Consider the following 22,812-nt stretch of genomic DNA (forward strand, 5'->3'; position numbering starts at 1 on the left):
TTCACTTCCCTGTGGCACACACTGCTCCCAGGGTGCACCGAACAAGCAGTCTGAGCGCTCTCCCCTAGCACAGCTGAGTCCCTTTGCTGTCACTGAGCAAAGGGTAAAAGCTCTGCCTCATTCTGAAGGGACAGACCATGAGGGATGCAAAACCCTTGCAGTGACTCCCCAGGGCGCGTTCCAGGGCTGGCCGGAGCCCTCACACACACTGATCCCCAGGCAGGTCTAGCAGCAGATCCAGCAGAACTTGGGTGCTCTTGGGGACACCTGGGAACCAGGCAATCCATAGCTGCCTCCAGCAACCGAGAGCAGCCCTCTGAAGCTACCTGAGATCAGGTGCTCGAGTGTCTAAGCTAGAATAAAGACAGACAAAAGTCCCTCCCAGGAATCCTGCCTTAGATCCCTGGGACCTCACAGGTTTCTCCTCTCCCTGCACGGAATAGGTGGTGTGAGGGAGTCTTTAGTTTCCTCCACCCCTCACTCCTAGGTGACTTCTAGTCACGGGGAACTTGAAACATGGTTTAATTCTTGCCGATCCCAGGAGCCAGCCAGCAGCCAGCCTAGCAGCCCATTCCCAGCAACATTTTTATTCATGTAAGCACTGGCTTTCCTAGAGGAACCAGCTTCATCTTACAGCCCTTTCATAGAAATTAATCCTGTCCAGCCCTAGTCAGCACAAGTTGAAAGGGTGTGAAAAGCCCACGTGTGCATTTAAAAAGGGAAAGACACCTCTAGTTGAGCTCCAGAAGAGCATTTCTTAAATCATGGCTGTGGATTCAGCTGGGAAAACGTGGCATTTCAGCATCTCTTAGCCCTTCTGCTAAGCTCGAGTTGGTTGTTCGCACGTACTGGTTCTTCCCACAAATGAGGTTGACTGGGAGAAACCTCTAAAGAGTGAAAAAAACCTCTGTGTCCTCAAAAATAACTCCTGCAATCCTCTGTTCTCCTCCTGCTTCTGTCCAGGATAATTCAGAGCTCACAGACAGGACGCACAGTAAGTCATTCACAGCAACGAAGACATTCCTGGATGTGCCCAGCTGGGAACTGACGCGTACGCTCCTCAGTCTGCTGGATAAGGAATGCAATTATGAGCCCGGCTTAATTTACTTCACTCTACTATTTAATTCCCTTTCTAAATACTGGTCTCTATTGAATGAGGGAAAAATACCTCTGAGGTTTAACCTAAGGCTGCTTTGTATGGGGCTAGACAACCAGCACACTCCTAATCCTGCAGAGATACTGTCTACTCATTAAGCCTTCCAAATCATGAAGCATAGCAAGAAGTCTGCAAAGTCACCGCTGTGGTTGAGGGCCCCATTAAGAAGTAGGTAGCCACTAAGACACACTTTAGGTAACTTAGTAAATGGATTACAGCCTCCTCTAAGTAGAGGCTGAAGGCACAGTTTGGATCAGGGTGAAGACAGACAGAAATCCACACATCTTACCATTCCTTACAAACACCACTAGGAGTGGTTAATTAGCTCCTTAATAAGAGCCCTTTCATCACATCTGAGCTCTTACAGAGCTAGCCCCGAGTTAAACTGAAGCTACATCTTTGCTCTGGAAGAATGCCACTCCCTTCCCTGTCACCCCAATTCTCCTTTGTTCATGTAATAACTGTATCTTCAGAGATGTAAATAACAGCAGGATGGGCCCTGCTTTCCCATCATAAGCAGAAAATAAAAAGTTGTTCTAAATAAACCTGTGCAACAGCAGGTCAAGATGGCTCTTTGTCTATTGAGATGTTAAGTTTCTTGATCCTGTGCAACGGGAAAACATTGCTTAAAGACAGCAAGCAAGAGCAGGGTGAGTAAAAGCTGTGCTAATGAAGCTTCAGCTCCCAGGCAAGGCCAAGTGCCAAGAGATCAACAGGAGTCTAGAAATACGCTGAGGAAGACCCCGGAAACCTTCCTCCCATGCACCCGATCAGTGCTGTGAGGCTGCAGGAGGGACCATCCCGTTCTTCTTCAGGTGCCCATGCTCCAGGGTGACCGGCTGCAGCTTGTGTAGGAGTAAGATGTCACCTGTCCCAAACCCCTACAGATTACAGCACCCTTTTCAGGTTTTACACTTCTAGCATTAGGATAAGAGTAATATTAAACTGCCTCAGCAGGATGGGAAGCAATGAGGGGAGGCTGAGACAGCAGGAAATGTACTAATGGGAAGTGCGGTACCCTTATGCAGGAAGAAAACTGTCCCACTAAGATGCAGCAGGACGTCCTTCTGCCACACAGTGCAGCTGGACAGAGAAGCCACAAAAAGAAAAACTACTTGAACTGGTCTTGAGGAGACTGGTTCAAAATGTTTCGGAAAAGCTGTTCTGTAACAAAGATCACAACACACTTCAAAAACGCATTAGGAGCTCCTTCCAAGAAAGAGCATCACAAAATGAAGCAGCCTGTTAAGAAGAAGCAGTTGCAAAAGAATAAACCTTTTCTAAGCGGCATAAAAACTGTTGTGGAGACTTAAAATCATAAGATCTACCAAAAAAAAAAAACTTTCAAAATACCTATACATGGATGAATACATAGATGGTTGAGCACATCTATTTGCAATAAAGGGGAACCCTTTGAAAATGTAGTTTGTGTCTAAACGAGGAAACAAATGCTCAAGCTCTGGCAGATTTAATGTAGAAACAAATAAAGCAGAACAGAAAGGGTCTGAGGAATAAGAAGCCAAAGTCATAAAAACATCCTTTGCTAACACGTAGTAGGAAAGGTAGAAAATTAAGTCACATGCAGAGCTTGGAGAAGATAAAGTCATAGCAGAACTAGAGGATTTTTCTCTTATGCATCTGAACTCGCCTTGCAGAACATAGCAGAGCTCTTCTCTAGGGGATGTACTGGAGGATCTTCCCCAGTCTGAGGTAGTAAAAACTCTTCCCAAATATATAAAACAAAGGGGATATGCGAGCACTAACAAACACCACGCTCAAAGGGAATTTGCCTGAGTGACCAGGAACTCCAGGATGAAACAAAGCAAGCTGTAGCTTAACTATTTCTTGCTTAAAATGCTTAGTCCTAGAGCCCTTCAGTTTCTTGGAAGGGCTGCAGAAGAGGTTGAAGGACTAGTTCAATAAACTTGTGTTTTGTCCAACGTTCACAGTGATCTAATGAGTAGAAACTATTATAAACTTACTGCACTCTTCCAGTTCAAGTGCAGCAGGAAAGAGTCAATGCGGCCGCACTGAGACAAACAGGAGCCAACGCACACATTTTGGGGGCAAAGCAGGGACTAGAAGTAACGTAAGTTTTGAGCATGGAAATAAGCACAGAATTCCCTAGAAATCTTTGCTATTCCCCAAGTGATCCACATTCTCCCCCTCCTTCCTAGGTCATTCATTTACTGCTGATAGGAGTCAAAGAAAAGGGTAAACAAGCAGCGCTGCAGGTGCCATGAGCCAGCGAGATGTCAGCCAAAGACATTCACTTAGACACACTATAAAGTGCACAAGGATAATCCCATGTCAGGTCTGCAAAATAGGCTCCAGTTTTACTACTGCTAATTAGGAGGACATTTGGGGTTTGCCCTTTACGTTCGTTATTATTAATGTGTCCTTCAATAAAGCTAAAGTCTAGACTATTTAATGATCTTGAAGGCGCACGCAAACAATGACCTGAGGAGAGGAAGTCAAAGTTACTTTTTAAAATAAGGTCATTTCCAGAGTAGAGGAGAAGCTGAGCTCACCCGAAAGGGCCACCAAGCCTGCCTGGGCTGATTCAGTAAAGTCACCCATAAAAAAAAGCTTTTTACCCTCATATGAACCCAGCTACAAATCAGAGCCTTGGAGACATCAGAAACCAAACTCAAACCCATTCTTTCCTCTTTATTCACAATGTGTTTGGGATGAGGAAGGGTACCTAGGAAAAGGCAGAGTTGTTGGGTTTTTTTTTTCCTTTGAGCTTCCTTTAGGAAATAAAATGTCCTGGGAGAAGAAAGAGGGAGTGGGGAGATTCAGAGGAGAAAGAATTTGTTGGATTCACATGAAAAACATTCAAGCAGCATTAAACACAACTGTGAAAAACAAGATTTTTTTTTTTTAAAAAAAAAGTATAACTGGAACCCTCTTGACTTTATATATATATAAAAAAAATCTGCTTCTGCCTTCCTTCTTTTGGTCTTTCAGTTATTTTTTCACCTCTGTCCTGAAGACATTTGTTTTCTTTTCTCCATTTCTTCCATTCTTCTGGCACTAGTGCATTCTGGAAAAAGAAATGCAAACAATTAATTTTCCACGCAAAAACACCCCATCTCCTTGCACAGTAAATGAACCCCCAAACTTATCATTTGCTGTCAAAGGAAGTTTTTTTTTGAGAGAGAGAGAAGTGCTAAGAGCAGTACTGCAACGTAACTGAGGACTGAATTCAAGGAGAATGGAAATGGTTAAACAAGATGAAGATTGACTTCTGGTGCAAAAGAAATGAACAAGTTTTGCAAAATATAAAACTGAATAAATCAAAAGAGCAGGGCTGCATGCAAAGCCCCTGGCTAATTTAAGCCCCTTTTCCTCTTTAAACAGGGACGTTTGCCCACTTTGAATCAGTAAGTCCAAGTGTAAACCCATGTAAAAAAGGTACCCAAGTGTAAAAGAAAGATATTTGTGCTCCACGTGGATGGAGGAGTTTAATGTGGACACAGCAAACCCACCTTTGGGGCGTCCTTTTTCCTTTCAAGAAGGGAGACCCAGGCACAGCTGTGGATGCTGAGCACAGGACAGTCCAGCCCCACAACTCACTAAATTCAGCCTCAGGTGACATTTGAGCCATCACAAAGCTCTGCAGTTAGGGAAGTGCACACGGCAGCAACACCCAACTTGTGTTTTTTTTTCCAAGATCTTCCGAGGTTAATCAAAGCCCATGGGGAATTAAGGAGTTAAAATGTCACGCTGAGAAGCAGAAAAATTAGAAGCTGTGGAAAACACTTGTTAAACATTTAGCTATGGGCTAGAAAAGCTCAATAGCACAGACCCAAAGCTGTGGTAAAAGCAGAAGCACCCAGGGGCTAGGACTGCACCCTGTCTGTCCAGCAAACACACCAGGACAGTATTCATCCCCCTCTGTTCCCTTCTGGTTACTTGTCATAGCTTCTTCTGTGACCAAATACCCCCAAAAACTCAAGGCAGAGAAGAGGTAAATATCAGCATGTTGCCCTATGGGACATGAGGACCAAACGCCCACAGTTTTCACAAAAGTCTCTTCCTTCCCTCGTTACAGGGACAACACGCTGCACGACCACACGTGGAGCAGCCTGTGGACCCACCAACCTGGGGCCTTACCTGCTCTGAACCAAAAGGAGTGAAGCTTTTAACAAGGCTGAGTGACCGGGGACATTTTGGGTGAGTGTGTGTGAGCACAAGGGCCTGGCTCCTGCTGCCACTGACTAAGCCATTATGGCCAGTTTAGGCCAGCAGGCAGATGAAGGGACGAGCAGGTCATGTCCTCCCTGACCGAGGTGGTGGTGACCTGGCTGGTGACACAGCGCCCTCACCGCCCCCAAGTGCATCACTCAGCCCTACAGCAGCAGGAGCGCCGGGAGCCGGATAACCAGAGCACCGCAGAGCAGGATGGGGAGCAACAACAGGAAAACGGGAGCAACCACTTCCACCTGCTTCTCCTATAACTGCTAGTACTCACAATTTATTTATAGAAGCGATAGGGCTTAATCTAAGTTTGTCCCCTATAGCTGCTTGGTGTACGAGGCGGTATATCCACACTTATACACCTGCACATTCCACCACAGAGACTGCAGATGCTTCAGGAGTCTCGTGAAGGTGACTCAGTCTCAGAGGACACCTGTCAATATGCAAACCCAGCTGTAACGGGGGACACTCGCAGTGTGATTTAAAGCCAAAAAAGCCAAGCTGGAAGAAAAAAAAAAAAAAAAAAGGCAAAAAGCAGCATCTTCAGCTAAGGTATCTTTTTTCCCCAGGGAATGTGGGATGGAAGTGAAATGAAACAGCCAGCATGCCCAAGAAAGGCAAATGTCAAGAAAAGGCCCTTACTTCTAGAAGAGCTGGTCACTAGCAATACCCCCTTTTACCGCAGCGTTCTATACTTTGCCAACCTACTGCTCTGCTCTGCAGCGATCCTGCCAAAAGGAGAGAGGAAGAAAGGTTCAGAGGAGGAGGAAGGAAGCAGCCCTGCTCCAGGAACTGGAGCTAATGACAGAAATGCAAAAAAATAAGAAAAAAAAATTAAGGCAAAACCAGGCCTTCTGGTAACTTCTGTGGAAAATAAACATGGTTTGCAGATGGTCCTGCTCCCACTCCTGACGCAGGACATGTCCACAGCAGAATGGCAGCTCTGCCTGCACGAGCAATCTCATTAATTATCACTGCACTTCAGCGTCTGGGACAGACTAGCAGCACGTTAACAAAAAGATGTCTTTTAGGAGCTTGAAAATCAGGTAAAGAGCCCGGAGTAAAAGTTTTACTTTCAAATTTGCTACTGCAGTTACAGCTTCTCCAAGTTATTTACAGTGCAGAAGCAAACAGACACCCCCCTGCACAGTTCTGATATAAGAACCAGCCATCTGCATTTATGTGTTAACAGAAGCCTTGGTTGAGCTAAGACATTTAGAAAAAAGCTTCACTGTATTTTTTTTTTTTTGCTTTCCCCAAAATCTGTATATTGGGAATTCTGTTACTATTTTATTCTTATTCTTCAAGTTAAGAAATGAAACATTATCAAAATGACACAGCATAGCCCCATTGGCAATAAACTGCCAACGGGAATTCTCATCCTAGGAAGAGTAGAGTGCCACACGCGAGGGGCCTGGGCATCCAAGAGAGCAGGACTAAGACACTGGAAAGGACAGCACGAGAAGGCCAGGTCACAGTAAGAGTCTTTACTACTACAGCTGGGCAGGTACCATCTTCTTTAAAGGCAACAAATGTGAAATCCCTCAAAATTCCATTTATTTTTGTTTCTTGCATCTCTTGGCCCAGTATTAATATAATGTAAGAAAAAAATGAAAATCCAAGAGTATTTATACAGGTATGTGCACAAGAACAAACTTTTGTAATGGCACAAAAGGGGCAGTAACACAAAAGCTCCGGTTTGATGTCAAAGCAGGTCACGAAGCCAACTCCAAGGCCAAACTCTACATTAGCACGAAAGGGTTGGAGTTCACATCTTACACACAGAGCTGCTCCCAAGGAAAGCCCACGTGGCAGGAGTGAAGGAGGGCAGAGTGTGACCTCTGATGAACGCACTGTTTTGGGAGCTTGGGTGGGGGAGCAGCCTGAAAACTGCCTAAGCCACGGTGCTTTTTTGAGACACTGCATGGCACAGGGCACAAACGTGAAGAATCAATCTCATCCTAACAAAGACAACATATATAAGCATTCAGAGAGCACATCCATACTGGGCAATGCAGCACTGGGCCGTATCAGAGGTACCCATGGCCAGTTTTACAGCTCTGCCTTGTCGGGATCGCATTCCTTGGGAACAGAGCTGGGAAAGGGCCCATCAGAGATCATCTGGTAGAGCAGCCAGCTCAAAACAGGACCTGCTCTGAACAGCCTGCACAGGACAAGTTCAGAATAACTTAATTCAGGCAAGTTTGGAATAACTCCGGAGATAAAAGGTCTCAAAACTTGCCCGAGCTACTTGTTGCAGTGTTCAATTACCTTCAATCAATTTTCCCACCCACAACATTTGTCAGAATTTTCCCTGTTGCTGATTGTCTGTCGCCCCTTGTCTGCTGCTGTGTACTTCCAACGAGCACCTACTTTCCTTTCGTCTAACTTCCCAGCAGGAAATCGAAGACAGTGGTAAGAACCCCCTCCCCTAAAACTCAGGGGGCCAGAGAATCTGGGTCTCTCTCACACTTACAGCAGTTATCATTATCTAGCAGGACTGTAACAGCCTAATGCTAAGTATGCCATGTAGTAAAACAACCTTGTCAGGGAGAACATCTTCCAAGGGCAGATTTCCACCTGGCAGTGCACACACGTGCACCCCCAGAGCTCTGTGCACCTGATCACTACAGCAAGTGGCCCTATACACACAGTATCTATGCACTGAGAGCGGGGTTCATCGCTCCATCAGTTACTGACTCCAGGGAGCGTCTGTGCGAGCTCCTCCTCCCTGGGGATTTTAGGATCGTTCTCACCAGCGCGTCCGTCTCCGACCTACCGCTTCACCGCCTTCTGGGCCAGCATCCTGTTGCCTGCCAGGAACGTGACACCACCCAGAATGGCCAAGTACTTCAGAGTCTGGAACATGTTGAGCTGAGTCCAGTAGACGTACATGAGTCCCAACATTGCTGTGAAAAAAGGCAGAGCTCAGGCAGAAGTTGCATTTTAAGCAAAGACTATTGGTTATTCCCAGAATAATTTTTATGTTTTACTGCCAGGCTTATGCACTAGCTCTGTAACTCATCTCCAAAGGTCTGCCCGACGCATCCAAAGACTACACATTGTTGTCAAGCAAAGGAGGTGTCTGCGTCTACATAATGCAGAAAAACATGACACAGATGGATGCAAGCAGCTCCCTTCTGGAATAATCTTGGACGTAGGACAAAGGTTTCAGGCTATTAGGAGGAGGAGGATCTTCTGGATTTCAACAGGGAATATATTAACCTTTGCCTATTTCCAGGAATACAGAGCTTTCAACATAAAGCTTCCAAGGAAAACAGCTTGGGTTGAGTAACACACTGTCATCTGGGAAAGAGGGGATTCAGTGTTTTCCTAATCTGCTACGTTTCTGAAATTCTACCAAGACAATAAATATGCAACCAAGAGAGCAACGAAATGGATGAATAGATCTGGCCTGTTCAAAGACCTAGATGGTAACAGGAAGAGTGTTAAAGAAAAGATACACTCAGTGAACCCACAGGTCTCAAGCCCCCAGAAACCCCTGCTTACAAAGGGTAAACTTGCAATAAAGAAAATGTGACCTCTGGAAATAAAGAGTTCTATTAAGTAGAGACGAGTGGTGTGCGAGAGAAGCCTGGATAATAACTGCTGTTACAAGCTGATGGCCAAAACACGGTTAGCACCATATTAACAATCATGAAAAGCAGGAAGGCAGATGAAAACAAGAGAACAAATGTTATGCTATTATGTCATTATAGTTAATAGGCTGCAAGTCCATTTTCCACCAGGACTCTCATCTGTAACTTTCAGGTGAGAAGGTCACCGAGAGCAGAAAACCTTTGGCACTTACCAGCGTGACCCATGTGAAAAATGATGGTGCTTGGAGCAAAGCTGAAATTGGAGATGTTGGCACCAATCTTTATCCACTGAAAGAAAAATAAATAAAACTTGAGTAAAAATGACCTTACAAACACAAGCTTTTATTTTAAACACCTTTCAGGCCAGTTGGCTCAATCAGGACAGTATTTTTTCTACTTGTTTTCAACTGCACGGACAAAAATTACTACTGAGTTTTAAGACAGTTCTCGTATGCTCCTTTAGCAGAAACTGTTCCTAGCTGGTTCTAATTCTAAATAGGCAGTTCCTCAATTCTCCTTCACAAACATGACTGGAATAGGGCCAGCATAAAACCACCTTCAAGCAAATATACAACTCCAAACTGCATTAAAAAACAAAAACAAAACAAAACAAGCAAACAAAAGCTCTTTTGAGTTTTTGTTTTTGAACTTGTGATATAGAATCTTTTCTTTTTGTAATTCTTTTTATCACAAGTTCAAAAATCAGAACTGGTAATACAGTGAGATAGTGCTAAGTGCTTCAACAATAGACATGCAAATACCTATTAAGTCCATACACTGTATTCAGGCTGATGGAATTAAATGATGTGGATTTTGTGATAGGCATACTAAAGGGTAATGTAGAATCACTATTTTTCTCCCAGAAAAAAGTCTAATATTGGTCATAATCTAGTCTCACTGTTACTCAGTGATCACTAGCAGAACCATGCTGGGGAACCTCAGCTCACCTCCTTCAGTAGTATTGTTTTTTGTTTTGAGAATCAACAGTTTAGAAACAAAACCAGTCCAACATCCTTCACTGACAATGATTCCTCAAAAACGTACTACTGAAATGCCTAGAGCATCTCCTTCCTAGAGTTGTGCTTTGCCGAGTATGACTGCAACAGTGCTGTGCTAATTACAGTTAATCCAGACTCTGGCTAGCCCATCTCCTATATGATTTTGGACTGGATGGAGAAATAAATAAATAAATCAGGTGCTCTGTTCACTCACCAGAATGAGCAGCAAAAGCAAAGGGGAGAGAATCAGTGCTGTGAATGTGTTAGATACCACAGTAGGAGGCCTCTTCTCAGGTTCCCTGAACAGATGCTGCAAACAAAAAACAAACAAAACAACCAACTTTGAAGGAGTCACACTCCAACAGAGCAGTTTTTTTAGCTCCACAGAGGTCCAGCTGCTGCCCCCAGCTCTTCTGTGTGATGAGCACCCCTTTCCAAACAAAGGCCAGTTCTTTAAGTTATTGTCTATTCCAATTATGCACATTCACCTCTTGCTCAATTAGCTAGCTCCTCCATGTGCTCGTTAGCCTGTCATCAGCACAGAGGGCTAGATGGCCAGAAGGGAGCAGTGGATGCCTTCAGAAGCGGAGGGTTTTCCCTGGTGCTTGTCTAGTCAAATTCTCATGTTTGAATCTTCTTACTGACCCCAACTGCTCTCTCACAGGTGCAGGATTTAGCTTGTTTATTCATACTCAGCACTGCAACGAATTTCTTCCCATTAAACAGTAACTCTGACTTTCCTTTATTATTTGCACAGTATTAATCTTGTTATAAAAGATGACTTTTTTGTTCTCATATTCATATATTTCTGATACAACCCAAAGAGCCAGATTAGGACTAGCCACTTGCCGAGCCCTCAACACAGCGTTTTTCTTTTTTCTTTTTGCCTCTTTCTTCCCTCCCTGGAGCCATTTTTAGACTGTACCTGGATTTCAGGTTTGGGAACAAAGAGGTTCTTGGACTGGACTGTGGATGGTGCATCTTCTTCTGGAAACTTGATAACAACATCAGCCTGAAATGAAATTACACAGCTTCAGGAATTCTGACCTTAATATATTGAGAAAGAGCTCTACAAAACCTAATACAACACTGTAGCATATTTGCTCATTTGTCAATCTATGATTGACATGATTTTTAAACGTAGACTAAGAAAAAGTTATCAGATTTTAAAAGGAAGTTTCCAGTTGAAGAAAATTGTTTTCACCCATGACTAAAGCTGGGCTTATTTACAGCACGTGGATACAAAAGCTAAGTCATGAACTGCTTGCTGTCATGTCTGCAAAGGCTCCGAAGTTTCCACTCCAGCATGTGCTGGATAAACACAACTAAATCTTGCTTTGAAACTTGAGATGGAAAACTTAAAAAATGAACCAGAGGCCTCAGAGCCTGTAACTGGCTACACAGGTGCTGCTTCACAACAAGGAACTACAACATTTGTTGTCTTTTCTTCCGCACATGTACAATACGCTCCTGCTAGACTGACAGTAAAATCAAAACCAGATCATCACACGTACAGCTACATACCACATTCCACAGGATTGGATTTTCCAGGGTGGCATCTCCAATGATCAGGTAAAGAGTATAGGTACCAGAGGCAGAGTCAAATTCTGTCTTTCGCTCAGAAGTGTCCAGTTCAAACTTGTATATGTTCTTGCTATCTGGTTCTGCAACAAACACTACCTCTTGGCCAGTCTTTTGGTTGTGAAGCCGGACAAAAGTCTGAAGGAAAAGATTGTAATGTTTCTAGAGGATCTCAAAGTAATTTTTTTACAAGCATCAGTGAAGAAAGATTTTACCCAAAACAAAAACCACAATATTAGGAATGTAGGAGCATAAACTGGAGCCTGGCCATCTAGATGCCTAAAAAATAAGTGAAGTACAATGACTCTTCATGCAACTACATTAACACACTACCAACAGTGGCCAGAAATCCAACTGCGGTATAGGACAGGCTGTATGTATTTCCCCCCACTACTTGTGTGTATATATATAAACATACATACATATATATATACATATATTTAAGGGAGAAAAAGTCTACATAAAGGATTATTTAGGAAACACTCCATATTCAAAACTCAGAAATGCACTTTTACAGTTCAGAGCACATTCACTCATTCTGTTGATCTGAATAAGAAGCAGTATCAGAGCTAAAAGACTTCATTTAATGTATAGCAAGCATAGACAAACTGAAATCACCCCTCTCAGACTGGTGCTCTTTCATTTGAGAAACACAAGGCTTTTCAAAGTACACAGAGTGCCTAAGATGACAGTTGCTCTCAAAGACTTCATGATGGAACACCTGGCTGACATGGTCATGTCGAGATTTTGTCCTAACCTGGTGAGGGGTGAGTTCAGCTCCACTGTTCACATCTACCAGCTGGAAGGACAAAGCAAAATTCTGATGGCTGTCAGCAGTGAATGAGCCCTTGGCTTTGGCTGGATAGGCTACCCTGTAGAGGGAAAAACAAGCAAAAACACTCACAGTTGGGGTGATCTTCCAAGAGAGGGTCTTATGTTAGAAAAACTGACACACAAACCTGAGCAGTAGCACTGCAGTCTATTCAGCATAGAGGAGTTATTTTATCAAATAGTTTGGTACACTAACATGACTTTCTGTTCTACTGTAAGTTTAAAGGAAAAATATGAATGGAATTCTTTAGAAAGACTTTTGTGAGTTACTGGTATTGCCTTTCTCAAGGAAAAACATTACTTTATTTTAAGGTTCAAAGGAATCCCATTTAGAAAAAAGAAACATCCCATATTTCACTCAACCAAGGCTCTGCTGCCTCCGAAGGTGTGATGGCAGCAGAGCAGGAAAAACAAATACACAAACTTAGCAGAGGAGGGTAATCACTGAGGGGCCTCGGGGAGGTGGTTCAACTCAGGTCAAACTCCATGCATTATATTTTAAGTGATGTCAGTTAAACAAACAATCCTCCTCCCTTAAAACAAAAAGGCAAAACAAAACAAAAAGCACAAACACACTAAGTTTTACCTGGTTGTTTTTGGTGCGATGCTCTGATCTTTATCCACAGTAGAAAGATCCACGTTTGTAATTCCAACTTCTGTGGAAACTTTTACTTTCAACTGCAACCAAGCGCAATGGGGAATTACTCGGAGCACTCAATTCCTGCACAGACTGCTTACAGCTAAGGTCACTTCTGCAGCTTTCGGTTCTTCTGGCCCCTTCCCCTAAGGAAAACTAATTCTAAACCAAAGGCAGAGCCTAATCTGAATAAGATGATCCACACCAGCTTATTTTCTGGCCAAACTCCTCCATCAGTCACTAAGTTTAACTGTCGTCTTCCTCTCTGCACAAGAGGCCTGGTCTGAAAACACCAGCTTCTTGGTCACGCTGGAGTTGGCTGCCCTTTTGAGATCTGATTTTATGGAGCAGTCCAGTTATCCAGATCCGACTGGTTTTCTTCTTAAATGACCAGAAACTAGCTATTAAATATGATATGACTTAAGCTACACATGCATATGCGCTCCTGCTTACTGCATAGCTATTGGAGATGAGAAAAGTCCCCTGAGAGCAACCAGTTGTGACATTTTGGCTCCTAAAAGTCTGAGAGGTTTCTGTGGATCTTATTGCCAGCAGGAAAAGCCAAACCATTCCCATCGACCTGTACTCTATTTTAGCAGCCTTTCCTTCAGAGAGGAGCAATATTTATCATTTAATGCAGGGCAGCCAGTGAGCCCTGTTATTTATCACCGTTTGTTCTACATATTGCATAAAGCTGGAGCAAAGAATTGATTCCCTGCCCTCCCTGCAGCACCAAACAGAATCTAGACAGCAGATCTTGGTAGGTTCGACTCATTTCAGCCCTTTCAAACATATGTAGCTACTGCGGGTTACAGTTTTTAATTAGCACTTTTGTTCCCACAGCTGATAAATAATCCTCTGGAGAATTTTAGTTTGTTTCATTGCCAATACATTTTTTCATTCCACGATTTGTTATTATGGGTTTGCTCATGTGAATCAGTCCCACCTATTCACCCTGAAAAATAATTCACATAAAACCTGTAGGAAGAATAAATAAAAAACACGAAACAAGCCGCCCAGGTCACACTTCAAATAAAATAACCTTAACAATTCCTTTAAATTGAGATTTTAAAGTAAAACTCATTATAGGGGTTATCCCTGAAACAATTTACAGACGAGCAGATCCCATTCAAGACGACTTTAGTAAAAACTCATTTTGTTTCCAAGATGGGCGCAAAGAACGATGAACTAATGAAGTAATAATTTAAAAAAATGTAAGTGAAGGCAGCTCAGAGCTGCTGTGCATAGTCCCTCCAACGGAACACTACACAAACATCTCTCAAATATTTTAATGCCAGGAAATGCAGTCTCTGCCTAGAGTAATAACCCACTGGTTTAGCTCATTACTGTCAAAAACGATAGTGCATTAAGGACAATTAATGCTAATAACAGTAAGGGGAAGAAAAAAAAAAAAAAAAGCTGTTCCCCCAGCAGTCCTCCCCCATAACAATGTGTCTGATTAGGAGCAGTTCACACAAAGCCACCCCGTGTTAATGCATTCCTGCTGGTACCTCTGTGTACCAGCAGCGGGTTTAAGCAGGACCCATCAATCCCCTTTTGACACTCTTAAGTGCCATTACTACTACAATGACAACATCAGTTTGATACACATGTTAAAGGTCAGCACTTGTAAATAAGTCCCTCTTCCACACCAAGTTGACAATGTCACAAGATTTGAAAAGCTAATCAGTTCCTTGAATAGATAACTGGGGGCAAAAATTAACCTTGGGAATAGACATAACTGGAGGAGAGGATTTTTTTTTTGCACCAAAAAAGGAGTGTAAATGTGTGAAAATACAACTTATATTTAGTTTTGTTTACTGTTTCTCCACTATGAAATCATCAATACCTACCTAGTGAGAGAAGATCCCTTTGTCCATCTTTTAGGGCTCTAGGGAATGCATAAGCAAACACTTAGCTCCCATAAACCAAGGAATCACAAGACACCTGCCAGCCAAGTCTCAAGACTTACAGGTTCAAAATTCGAATGCTCTCAGGAACTAACAATTTTAGTAACAGTTTTTGCAAAGCTACTTTAAAATGGGGGTTGCTATATAAACACTATCACTGTTACCTTTTGTTCATCTGCTATCACATCTACCTTTAAGTGACAAACCTGTTCTGAAATTTGCACAATGCTCTTCAGTGACTAGTCCAGTAACTGGTCATAAACCTGAGTCAAAATCCAATGCATTGCAGGAAAACATGCAATAAAATGCACTACAAATTGCAGTATCCATAGAGGGTATAAATGCTTTTTCGCTGAATAGGCGTGTAATTAGAAAACCATCAAGAGATACACTCACCTCAACTTTGTTAGCAATAAATCGGTTATCACCATCAACACTGATGGAGAAGTCATAATATCCACTTGCAGGTTTGATACTCATGAAGTTCAGCTCAAAGATGTCTCTGTGACAGAAAAAGCAACGTGTTGATATCCTCTAGGATACTAACAGAGCCTCACAGCTAACATGTTGTAACAAGAGGTTTCCAAATATGCTAGATTAAACAGGCAGCAAACAGAAAAACACCCAAAGTTGTGTGCTGCTTAAGTGCAGGATTTCTCTTCCCCCAAAAGTTCCCCTGAAATCAAAATTATTTTGCAGTTACCTAGTTGAGAAGAAAAGTCACCTTACAAAAAAACAGTATCACCACCAAACGTGCTCAGTCGCCAGTTATCAACAAAACCCATCACAAGTATCTCTCTGGTAGACCACACAAAGGGGAAAAGAAGTTGTTTAATATCGTTTAAACAGAACTCATTTTCCCTACAAACTGTAAAATTAACATTACTTTCTTACCCTGACAGAGCAAATTCTGTCTGTTGAAGGACAGTGGCTTTGGTAGATGCAGACTTGGCATACTCTAGCTTCACAGAAGCTTGAGTCAGCGGCTGAGACATAACGTCGGTCACTTGCAGCTACAACAAAACAAGAATTTTTGGGAAACCTTTTCTCCCAAGAGGAATGTCGGTGCACACAAGGCTAACTCGCTTTTAGAAGAGCTCTCCCTTCCATGTTATACCCACAGATTTATCCCCTGCTCAGCATCCCAGATCCACGACATTCCTTTAAATACAGCTGGGAAAGCTAAATGCTCTGATTAAAAAGAGCTGACTTCTACACAGTGCCTTTTTAAAGCAGGGTCTCTTTAAGCCCCAGGTAAGCAGATATCGCTAACATTCATTTCCTAAAAGCAGTATTTTTATGAAAATCCCAATAAACTCAGGATTTAGTAGAACCCAAGACCTGCAGCCAAAAGTAAAGACATGTTACACATTCAGTCGGCCCAGACCTGTAACACTGAGGACTGAGCCATGAGATGAGATTTGAGACCAAGAGCTCACCCTGAGCACAGGCTGATGGTGAGACACAGCTGCGGGTCCATCAGGGACAATCATGACAGGCAAGTGGTAGCGGTTTCGGGATAAAGAACCTGCAGCACAAGCAACGCTATATGCCTCTGAGAGGGTCTCAAAATTCTTCTTGCTAAAAATGGCATTCATCAACTGGATAATTTGATCCTGAAAGGAAAAACAAACCGCAGATTAGCACCACCAGCTTCCCTCATCATTGCAAGCTGATTCAGTACAAAGCTATTTAATACAAATATAGCCATCATTCTTAAAAAACATTTAATTTTACATTTGTTCTAGAATAACTCTGGTTATGAGGTAATCCCTAATTTGCTACTTTTGGAACATATTACTCTTGGTTGGGAAGTTCCAACCACAGTCACTGTAATTATGTGGGAAAAAAAAGCCAGAATTCACAAAGCCAACTTGCAAAGACAGAATTTGGATCTAATTCTTCAAATAATATGCTTAAAAACAGGAGAGGCAGGACCTGCACTCATGCAGTTGCACAAAGACAGCCTGGCTTCAGGAGCCATAAAATTCTCTTGGAACAGTGGGAGAGGACAAAGTGAGACGCCCTGGCTACACGCCAAGCAGGGAAGGCTATGGAGAGGGTTACCTGTACTTTGACCTACACAAAATACTGTGGGCTGAGTTCTAATCAGAAATGAGAAGACAAAGACAATCCCAAATAAAGTAAGAGGTACCCAACCTACTTGTGCACACAGAGCACTTTTAAGTGAAAATCACTATCTCTTATTTTTTCAGCCTCACGCTTGTATTAATGAGAATCAAGGAACATCATCTGCCTAAGGAAGGCATCCAGATGAACACTACCCATCTCCAGCACAGCACCAATCCTGTTGTGTTCTTCATTTGCATGGAGTACAAACCTGATCCTGACACACTGATTTAAACTGTGGAAAATACGGGAGCTGTTTTTTTAAATAATACATCTGATAATTTTTAAAGTTTTGTGGCTTTCTAGAAAAAAAAAACAGGCACTCCCAGCATTCACAAGAAATAAAGCCATAAAGCCCCACAACAGCACTCCTGACAGCACAATTCTGCATCAATATTTAATAATTTTCTTTAATTGGGCTTTTTTTGTTTTTTTTTTAAAAAAAAACAAACATCATTTGAATGCTGGCAGTTTGAATTGTGTGCAACAGAATCACCACCTCAAAAAATGACATAATAATTACTTTGCATTTAGTCTATTTGGCAGCAATATGAAAAAGAGCAATGACTTCAGTCTCAATCCAGCCACTTTGGCTCATACTGTGGGGAACTGCTACTTTCAATCAAATGCCTATCTCACCCCATTAACTTGTTACTAGAGAAAGAAAAAAAAAATCTAAGTTCAGAGCTTGCAGTAGTGATCTATAGTTTAATCTAATTACAAAGAATTTTCTAAACAGTTTTTCATTTTAGCATAATGACCACATTTTTGCATCTGGATTCTCAATCAAGGATTTGGGAACTAATGTCACCTTTTGGGACACCGCAAACTAGGGAGCCTGCGTTTCCTGGCAGGCAAATAACATTTGCGAAACACTTTGAAGTGCTGCAAAATGTTAGAAAAGTGCTAAATACAGGAACAACTCTAAAACAAGAGGGCTTTTTCAACAGCCCGTCTTAATAAACAAAGAGAAGCTAGGCCTCACTTGCCAATTCCTTCTGTACATTTGAGAGGGTGGAAAAAAAAGGTCAGCCTGTGATCTTAAGGGTGGAATTTCCTCCTACATTCTGTTAAATAACATTCCCCCTGGCATTTCCTATTTCATTCCCTGTACTCATTACTTGCTCTGGGCAAAATTCTACCCAGATATACTGAATGCTTTCACTGCATGAGATGAAACGCGTAAAACTGCATGAAATGCAGAAATAATGAGATATTTTGTGACCTATGGTGTGCAAAGAAGAAAAAAGCATTCACAGACCTCCTTCATCGCTGGTTCTGTACCCACATGGTCAGACAGCTTATAGGCAGCAGCAACAAACAGTGCAGTAGTCTCGATTCCTTCTTCAAACTGCAGATACACTCCACCCAAGTCATCCAGGCGAGCAACAAGATCCTGACAAAATTATTTAAACTGCATTCAAATAGGTCCACAGAGATTAGGTATGGGATCACTTAAATATTTCACAGCAGGAATTTAAAAATATAGGGAAAAAAAAGCAGCATTTACTGAGTTTATTATAAGTCATTACTTCTCATGTCACAGTTCACTGTGACTCAGTTAAAGCAGCCCAGAAAAAAATACCTGTTTGAAAGGAGTAGCCAAACCAACCCACAGGTTATGCAGGAAAGGAACTCGATAGGTTGTTTTTTTCATTTTATTTTTACATCATTCACTACAGACTCAAATAATGTTTTGACTAATTACAGATTCTAACATATTCCTACCTCTATCTCTTCAACAATGCCACTTAGATCTGCCTGCTGGGACAAGTAGGATGCTGTCTCCAAGGCCTGGATGGTTCTTCAGCAGTGAAAAACAAAAAAAAACAGTGAGTGATTTTCCCTCCTCAAAAGTCAAATATCATTCAAATCAAAGCACTTACAGTTCCTATTCTGAATGAGGTATAAAACAGCTGTGACTATACTCGGATTCTAAGTTGACTCATAGTAATAAACGTGAGGTGGTCAGTGGAAATCTAGCCTTCAGTTAGAAATAAAAATAAATAAATAAATAAATAAATAAAAAACAGGTTCAGTTGCATCAGTTGTGCCAGAAACTTACAGATTCAATGACAGAGAAGAAACCAAACACTGAACTGCGCATAGCAAATATCCTTAAACTTGATATTGAAGCTTCCAGGCAGCCAGATTTTTGTGAAGAAAGCAAGTCTTTAAAAAGTTTCCATTTCTTCCTTATCTTTTAAGTAAAACTTTGTTCTCCCCTTTCACAGAAAAAAAAAATTACTTAAACAGTATTTGGCGGTAAGTGCCAAAATTCCTTCTGCTGATCAGCTCTTTTTATCCCACCTCACAAGAGAGGCAATCCAGCCTACAAAAAGGGCTGGGAAAGTACATATCAATTCTGCCACAACTTGAAGAAGTGATAAAGAATTGCAGCTAGGCTTTAAGTCAAAAATCTGTTACGAAACTTTTTTTAAAAATAAAGGTCTCTTTAGGATACATTCTCTTTACTAACCATTAATCTTGAACTAAATATCAGCAGCTCATTTGCAGAGCACATTTTCTTATTTTCCCAGCACAACAACAATGAACTGGATGAATATCCCAAATGGAAACATAGAACCTGCTCCACTAGAACTACATTACGGAAATAGCAAAGCATTTTCACACTAAAATCCAACTGCCTGGAAGGTCTGTGTGTGACAGTGAAGCATTTCTGCCCGAAAGACTTACGCCAACACACTCTCTTCTTTGCTAAGACGAGCAGTGAGGGCACTAAGTGCCTCCTGGGAGGCCAAGGGCAGGCCAAAGCCACTGAGGGCCCCAACTGCATGGAAGATCTGGCTGACTGAAGAATCCTCGCTGACAGCTCCGAGGAGGAACTCCCTTGTCTCATTTGAAATGGTAACCTGAGGGAAAACATAGGGAACAGAGTCACCCTTAAAAACTCATCCTTTTACTCACCGCTGATTTCTTCATGGAGCAATACACTTGACTGGTAAACTACTACTATATACTGGAGAAAGATCTTTTAATCTTTCATCACTTTTCAGTTTAATTAAATATTTTAAGTTTTACAGACAACTCTCAGTTATATAGGATAATCCAGGATTCAGTTTTATCCTAGCACAAATAGGACTTGCTCTTCATCTGACGCCAGAGGGTAGTGCAGCAGCAAGTGGTACTGATGAAAAATAGGACTTGGATAACTCCCCTTTATTTAGCAAGGGTGGACTGTATTTGTATTTTTGCAGTGTTTTAACACAGAGGTTACATCCAACCAGTTTAAATCCAAAACAGTTTTTTAACTCAAGCATCTTTTGTGAGTTTATTAAAATCGTGCTGGCTCCTTTCTTCTTCTAAGCCACTGATGCTTAATCTAGAGAATACCCTAACCTATGAGCTGGCTTTACTGCAGACACTGGACAGCTCTGAATTCACATGTACAGCTTGCCTCAGTGCTTGAAGGATGTCTGGGAAAGGAAGGATGTGAAGAAGAGCAGTCTTCCCAGTCAAGAATAGCCTGACAACCAGAACAATGAATAATGTTTGAGGGGAAATGATTAACTGTTTGTTAGGCAAAGTACAAAGGAGCTGCCACCAGCCAGATCCTTGCCTCACTCAGCACATAGGCAGCACATGCAAAGTAGTAGAAGATACCTCATCCCAAGATGCAGCATGGTTTTACACACACTTTTTACACACATTAAAAGATTAAAAGATCCTTCTTTAAACTATATCCCATAACGAAAACAACTTCTTACAACTTGTCATTTATGGACAATGTGTGCTATAAGAGGGTTTGTTAATTTTCAAAATACTTTGTGTACAGTTCATAAATTACTCAGCTAACTGAAAGAAAAAATAGAAATTATGCTCAAAATCAAGGGTAAATGTCTATTTGATAAGACTTGCCTTCAGAGTTTAGGGGTTCAGACTCACCTCACACCCAGACAGGACTCGGATGGACTGTGCAGCGTAGAAGAGGGAATCAACACTGCTGGAGTCTACATTAGATTTGATGAAATTGCAAGCAGCCTGTGAGGAAGAGAAGCAAAATTATGGCAGCAGTCTTGACTTAAACCACTCAGAAAAGGTTTAAATGATTCTCTAAGACTACTCAGAAAAGGTTTAAATGATTCTCTAAGACTACTTTATATACACTGAAAAGAGAGAAAAGGAACTTACAGTCATATTTGTTAAGCAGCAGAACCTAATAACCCCCTAAGATCCTGCCCTGCTAAGTACCGCACAGAATGTTGCTTGTCAAAGAGAGATTCAAAGTCCAGCGACACTGACATGAACAAAAGCAGCAGCTCCTGAAACAATCTGCAGAACAGCAGGAACCCACCAGACAAGGAGGGCAGTGGAAATGTTTTCAGACATCTCATGGTTAAGACCTTGTAGCATAAATAAACAAGAATCCATGAGAGACTTGCCCCAAATAGCCTCAGAACAGCTAAATTTATTGATTTTTTGAGAGAATAACAAACTTCTGTTTATAGCCCAAGCATATAGTAAACATGTACCTGCAAATAAGTCGGTCAGAATAAAAACCTACAACATTTAAAGTAGAAACACGGATGCAAAGTAATTGCAAAGTAATTAGTATGGACAAGAAGCACCACACTGACATGACCTTTGCCTTATTACTACCTTATATCTTAAAGCACTTTCTGGACAGAAAGAATGTAGTGATCCGACTGCATGTGTTGTGGCAACTAAAGAGATATAGCAAGAACTCCATTTAACAGGACAGCAAAGCAAGCAAGGCCACGCACAGAAATAATTTTCATACAACGGTAAGGGAAACCGACAGCTGTAATAACACAGTGAGAAAGTGAGGATGGATGAATCGCGAAACTACTGCTTGGAGCAGTAAGCTGAGAGGGGCCTGCGGCACTGCCTCCCTGGGGAAAGAGGCTTTTCTAAAGGGCCGCACTCAAGCGAAGGGCCGGCAGTCACTACCAGCTGCCAGGTACCCAGAACCCGCAGCGCTGCCCGCGCTCTGTGCGCGGCACAACCGGGCAGGAAAGGCCGCGGGTCGCCGCTCGCCCTCCTGCTCCCAGCACCTTCCCGCGGGCCCGCGCGGGGAGGCGGAGGCCCCGCACGCACCTGCTCGTCGGGCACGCGCGCGCCCAGGCAGCCGAGCCCCGCGAGGCCGTGGAAGGCGGAGCGCAGGTCGCTGAAGGGCCGCTCGAGCGCCGCGCGCAGCCGCGCCACGTCGCGGCCCGTGAGGCGGTGCGTGGGCGCCAGGGCCTGCGCGCCGGTCACGAGCAGCAGGAGCAGCGCGGCCGCCAGGCTCAGCCGCGGGCCTGCGGGAGACAACAGCGTTAGAGGCGCCCCGGCCCCGGCCCCCGCCGCAGGGCTCCCCGCGCCCGGCGCCGCCCTACCCGGCACCGCCATGTTGTCCTCGCCGCCTCAGCCCCGGCGCGGCGGCTGCTTCCGCCGCACGCCCCGCCCCGGCGCGCACCACAGGGCGGGGGAGGAGGGGGAGCGGGCGGCCCCGCTCCTTCCGCGGGAGGGAGCCGATCCCGGCAGGGCTGTGAGCGCAGAGACGCTGGGCCGTGTCCGAGCGGTGGCCGCGGCGGCGGTGGCGGCTCCGATGGCGGCGGTGCTGCCGGTAGCCGGGACAGGGACACCCCCCTCCGCGGGGAGCGGATGGTTCGTCCCTCCCGGCTGGGCCGGGCGGCGGGGCGGGCTCCGGCGAGGACGTGGCCTTCTCTGATTGGCGGAGCGGCTGGCGGGACTCGCCATTAAAGGGCCAGCGAGGGAAAACCGGGGCCGTGCCGGGCCGTATCGT

General features: G+C 43.3%; 1 protein-coding gene across 1 annotated transcript; it reads right to left on the reverse strand.

Annotated features, from left to right (window-relative positions):
• Window positions 1-3,806: 3,806 nt before the first annotated feature.
• On the reverse strand, window positions 3,807-22,415 carry RPN2 (ribophorin II). The gene is made up of 16 exons (XM_088538715.1): window positions 22,125-22,415; window positions 20,952-21,047; window positions 19,743-19,918; window positions 18,774-18,849; window positions 18,307-18,441; window positions 16,355-16,531; window positions 15,810-15,928; window positions 15,312-15,417; window positions 12,955-13,046; window positions 12,295-12,409; window positions 11,481-11,675; window positions 10,882-10,968; window positions 10,171-10,266; window positions 9,171-9,246; window positions 8,139-8,268; window positions 3,807-4,202 (listed from the first exon to the last, which is right to left on the reverse strand). Exons 1-16 carry the CDS (start codon window positions 22,413-22,415, stop codon window positions 4,193-4,195), a joined length of 1,977 nt encoding a protein of 658 aa, XP_088394841.1. The 3' UTR covers window positions 3,807-4,192.
• Window positions 22,416-22,812: the final 397 nt, after the last annotated feature.

Source organism: Tinamus guttatus, unplaced genomic scaffold, assembly GCF_059628265.1.
Source record: "Tinamus guttatus ecotype Peru unplaced genomic scaffold, ASM5962826v1 Tinamus_guttatus_pri_ptg001150l, whole genome shotgun sequence".
In the NCBI taxonomy this organism is placed as follows: Eukaryota; Metazoa; Chordata; class Aves; order Tinamiformes; family Tinamidae; genus Tinamus; species Tinamus guttatus.

Coding starts and splice junctions, on each gene's coding strand:
- RPN2 (XM_088538715.1), bottom strand. CDS start 22,415: ATGGCGGTGCCGGGTAGGGCGGCGCCGGGCGCGGGGAGCCCTGCGGCG. Junction 21,048..22,124: donor CGCGCGTGCCCGACGAGCAG/GTGCGTGCGGGG, acceptor TCTTCCTCACAG/GCTGCTTGCAATTTCATCAA. Junction 15,418..15,809: donor ACAGAATTTGCTCTGTCAGG/GTAAGAAAGTAA, acceptor TTTCTGTCACAG/AGACATCTTTGAGCTGAACT.